The sequence below is a fragment of the Colletotrichum tamarilloi genome (genome assembly GCF_030869305.1).
Source record: "Colletotrichum tamarilloi strain Tom-12 chromosome Unknown Scaffold_549.1, whole genome shotgun sequence".
NCBI lineage: Eukaryota > Fungi > Ascomycota > Sordariomycetes > Glomerellales > Glomerellaceae > Colletotrichum > Colletotrichum tamarilloi.
Genome location: NW_026849931.1, coordinates 1 through 1,197, shown reverse-complemented (window position 1 = coordinate 1,197; position 1,197 = coordinate 1). Strand labels below are relative to the sequence as shown.

Sequence of the window (1,197 nt, the reverse complement as noted above, 5' to 3'; positions counted from 1 at the left end):
CTTGCAGTATGAACTGAGCCTGGAGCTTTGAGATGCCAGCCGCATGCAACGTCGGCGGCTCGCCCATGATCTTTTCGTGCGCATCCATGAAGTCGTCCAGGCTCCAGCTCTTGGCAAAACGAGAGAGTGCCGCAACGATCTCTGGTTCTACTTGGTGTTTGACATCTACGTCGCCTACATCCCGACTATGTCGAACGTGGTCGATGACGGCGCTGATGCGATGCTCGGCCGTTGTGATTTCTTCGGGGCTCGGAGAACTAGCCGCCGGCGGTCTGTCGTCCCACAAACGGATCATTTCTGCCTTGGATCGCGCTGCTAGCATGCCCTGATAGAGCTGTTTCTCATCCGCCGCGGATGGGTCATCGTCGGTATCAGACAAGTAATCCAGGCACTTGACCAAAACCTGAAGCTTATGGATGTATGCGAGCTGTTGCAAGTGGCTCAGCAGCCTGATCTGGGCAAGTGTTTGCGACCTATCTAGCAAACTATTGTTGGTGACATGAACAACGAACATGAAGCTGCGGGACTTTGCGCCTCGCACAGCCCAAGGCCGTAGAAGGCGACACGCTTCGTTGTGCTCATTGTATGAGTATCCAGGCGGACGAGTTACGGTGAGCGGAAAGTGCATGGACAGGGTCTGGTCTACGTCTGTCTGTGAGCCATTGAGAGGTCTCGATGGATAACAGCCCATTATTACGGCGAGACGAGTACCAGAGTTTCTACATCGGCTCAATGGCATACAGGCGTTGGCGCGATGTCTTTCCATACTTGTACCGCTTTGCGCAAGATCCAGAAGCGGTGACATGAACCCGGTACGTAGCTGCCCAATTCAGCTTCCTAGGCCGTTGACTTCGCTGCTCGATGTTCACGCCGTGCAAAGGTTCGAAAGGGTCGAAACCATCCCCGCGGCGCAAAGAGCCACATTTTGCAGTGTTGCATACCACTTCGCTGAACCCACACCAGTCGCATCATGGAGGGGTCGATTTGGGCAAAGACACCCAGAACTGCCTGTGATCGCATCTGCCACGACACCATGACCGATATCTATTCCACAAGACATATCATGGGCTCCATGAAGTATACTGTACAGCATACAGCCTTTTTCAAGAATCATTTAAGGTCTCCTCCCCAGACCGCCCTATCCGTAGACTTCCCGGTATGTACCAGAGACGGAGGAACAACCACGGCCCTACCGTC

At 53.9% G+C, this 1,197-nt stretch overlaps 1 protein-coding gene across 1 annotated transcript; it reads right to left on the bottom strand.

The window, feature by feature from the left end:
- Positions 1-16: 16 nt before the first annotated feature.
- CTAM01_17362 (uncharacterized protein) lies at positions 17-691 on the bottom strand (the record flags this gene model as incomplete). The annotated part of the gene is made up of 1 exon (XM_060533346.1): positions 17-691. A coding segment is annotated over one exon (675 nt), but the record flags the coding sequence as incomplete, so codon positions are not given.
- Between the last annotated feature and the right edge of the window lie 506 nt (positions 692-1,197).